The 1,204-nt window shown below is 57.1% G+C and overlaps 1 protein-coding gene across 1 annotated transcript in view; it reads right to left on the bottom strand.

The window, feature by feature from the left end:
- The window catches only part of SFPQ (splicing factor proline and glutamine rich), an 8,692-nt gene extending 8,264 nt beyond the window's left edge, over nucleotides 1-428 (bottom strand). Inside the window, exon 1 of the mRNA XM_007453865.1 lies at nucleotides 3-428. Coding sequence (XP_007453927.1) covers nucleotides 3-428 — 426 coding nt within the window. The remainder of the gene's footprint in view (nucleotides 1-2) is intronic.
- Nucleotides 429-1,204: the final 776 nt, after the last annotated feature.

Genomic DNA, 1,204 nt, shown 5'->3' with positions numbered 1-1,204 from the left:
GCCCCCGAAGTGGGGGGTGTGGCGGGCGGCGCCGAGCCGGAGGCCGGGGGAGCGCTGCCTACTCCGGGAGCCGGGCCGGGTCCCTGAGGGACGGCAGGCTTAGATGAGTCCTGTGGCGGCGGCGGCGGCTGATGCGGCGGCTGCGGATGCGGCGGCTGGTGCGGCGGCGGCTGAAGCGGCGGCGGCTGCTGTGGTGGCGGCTGTTGCGGCGGTGGCTGCTGCTGTTGCTGGTGCGGAGGCGGTGGCGGGATCGGAGGCTTGGGGCCACCCTGGCCCGGGCCGGGCCCCAAAGGTCCGCGGTTCTGATTGAGGCCCATGCCGGGTGGCGGGGAGCGGAAGTCGTGGAGGCCGCCGCGGCCGCCTCCCCCTCCGCGTCGGTGGAAACCGCCACCGCCACCGCCCCGACTTCGGAACCGGTCCCGAGACATGTCTGTGATCAAGGGGCGGTCGAGGCAGAAGCGAAGAAGACGTTCAGGGAACGTGGAGGCCACCTTGCTTCGCACAAGATGGCGGATGACACAGGCGGCGCGCCGCCTTTGTCCTCTTCTTATATAGGCCGGCTGGCACGGCCCCGCCTACTTCTCGATCTGTAGCTCCAAAAGCCAGTTGCAAGTACTGTACTTGATGACGCTAAGTTACGAAAAACTAATCTTTCCTATTGGCTCCCGATGAGAGGCGGGAGGCATGGAGTGGTTGAAGTTTCTAGTCGGCCAATGAGCGGAAAAGGAGTTGGCTGTAGGCCACAGTGATTTGCTGGGAGATATTTGAATGGGTTCTCCAGAGCAATTTTCCCGTGAAAGCAAATAGCCAGGGCCCTATCAGCAGTTCCTAGGGAGAGATGTTAGAAGGCTCCTTTCTTTCTTGATTGCTCTTAGGAGCAGCCTGCTGGTATCCTTCCCCAGAAAGAACAGCAGTCTCTGGTTCAAAAGCATAAATGAAGTGCCTGCTATCTCTTCTGCCTCGTGCTCGGCCAATAAAATTAGAGAAATTAAATCTTAACCGATTTCACACACACCATCTTACTAATTTCATTTTGGAACCTCATTGGAGTAGTGGTTTGGTCTAGCGTATAAATGTCTCAATAAGCTTCAGTGCCCTCTTTGCTGAAAGAGAAAGGCCTTGATTTTGTGTGTGTGTATATAGACTAGTAATTTACAAACATGAATCACAGAAAGATTTTAACATTTTTCTTAATTCTGCTACC

This window comes from Lipotes vexillifer, unplaced genomic scaffold (assembly GCF_000442215.2).
Source record: "Lipotes vexillifer unplaced genomic scaffold, Lipotes_vexillifer_v1.1 scaffold213, whole genome shotgun sequence".
Lineage (NCBI taxonomy): Eukaryota > Metazoa > Chordata > Mammalia > Artiodactyla > Lipotidae > Lipotes > Lipotes vexillifer.
Note: the sequence above shows the minus strand (reverse complement) of the source record. Positions and strands in the feature narration are given on the sequence as shown.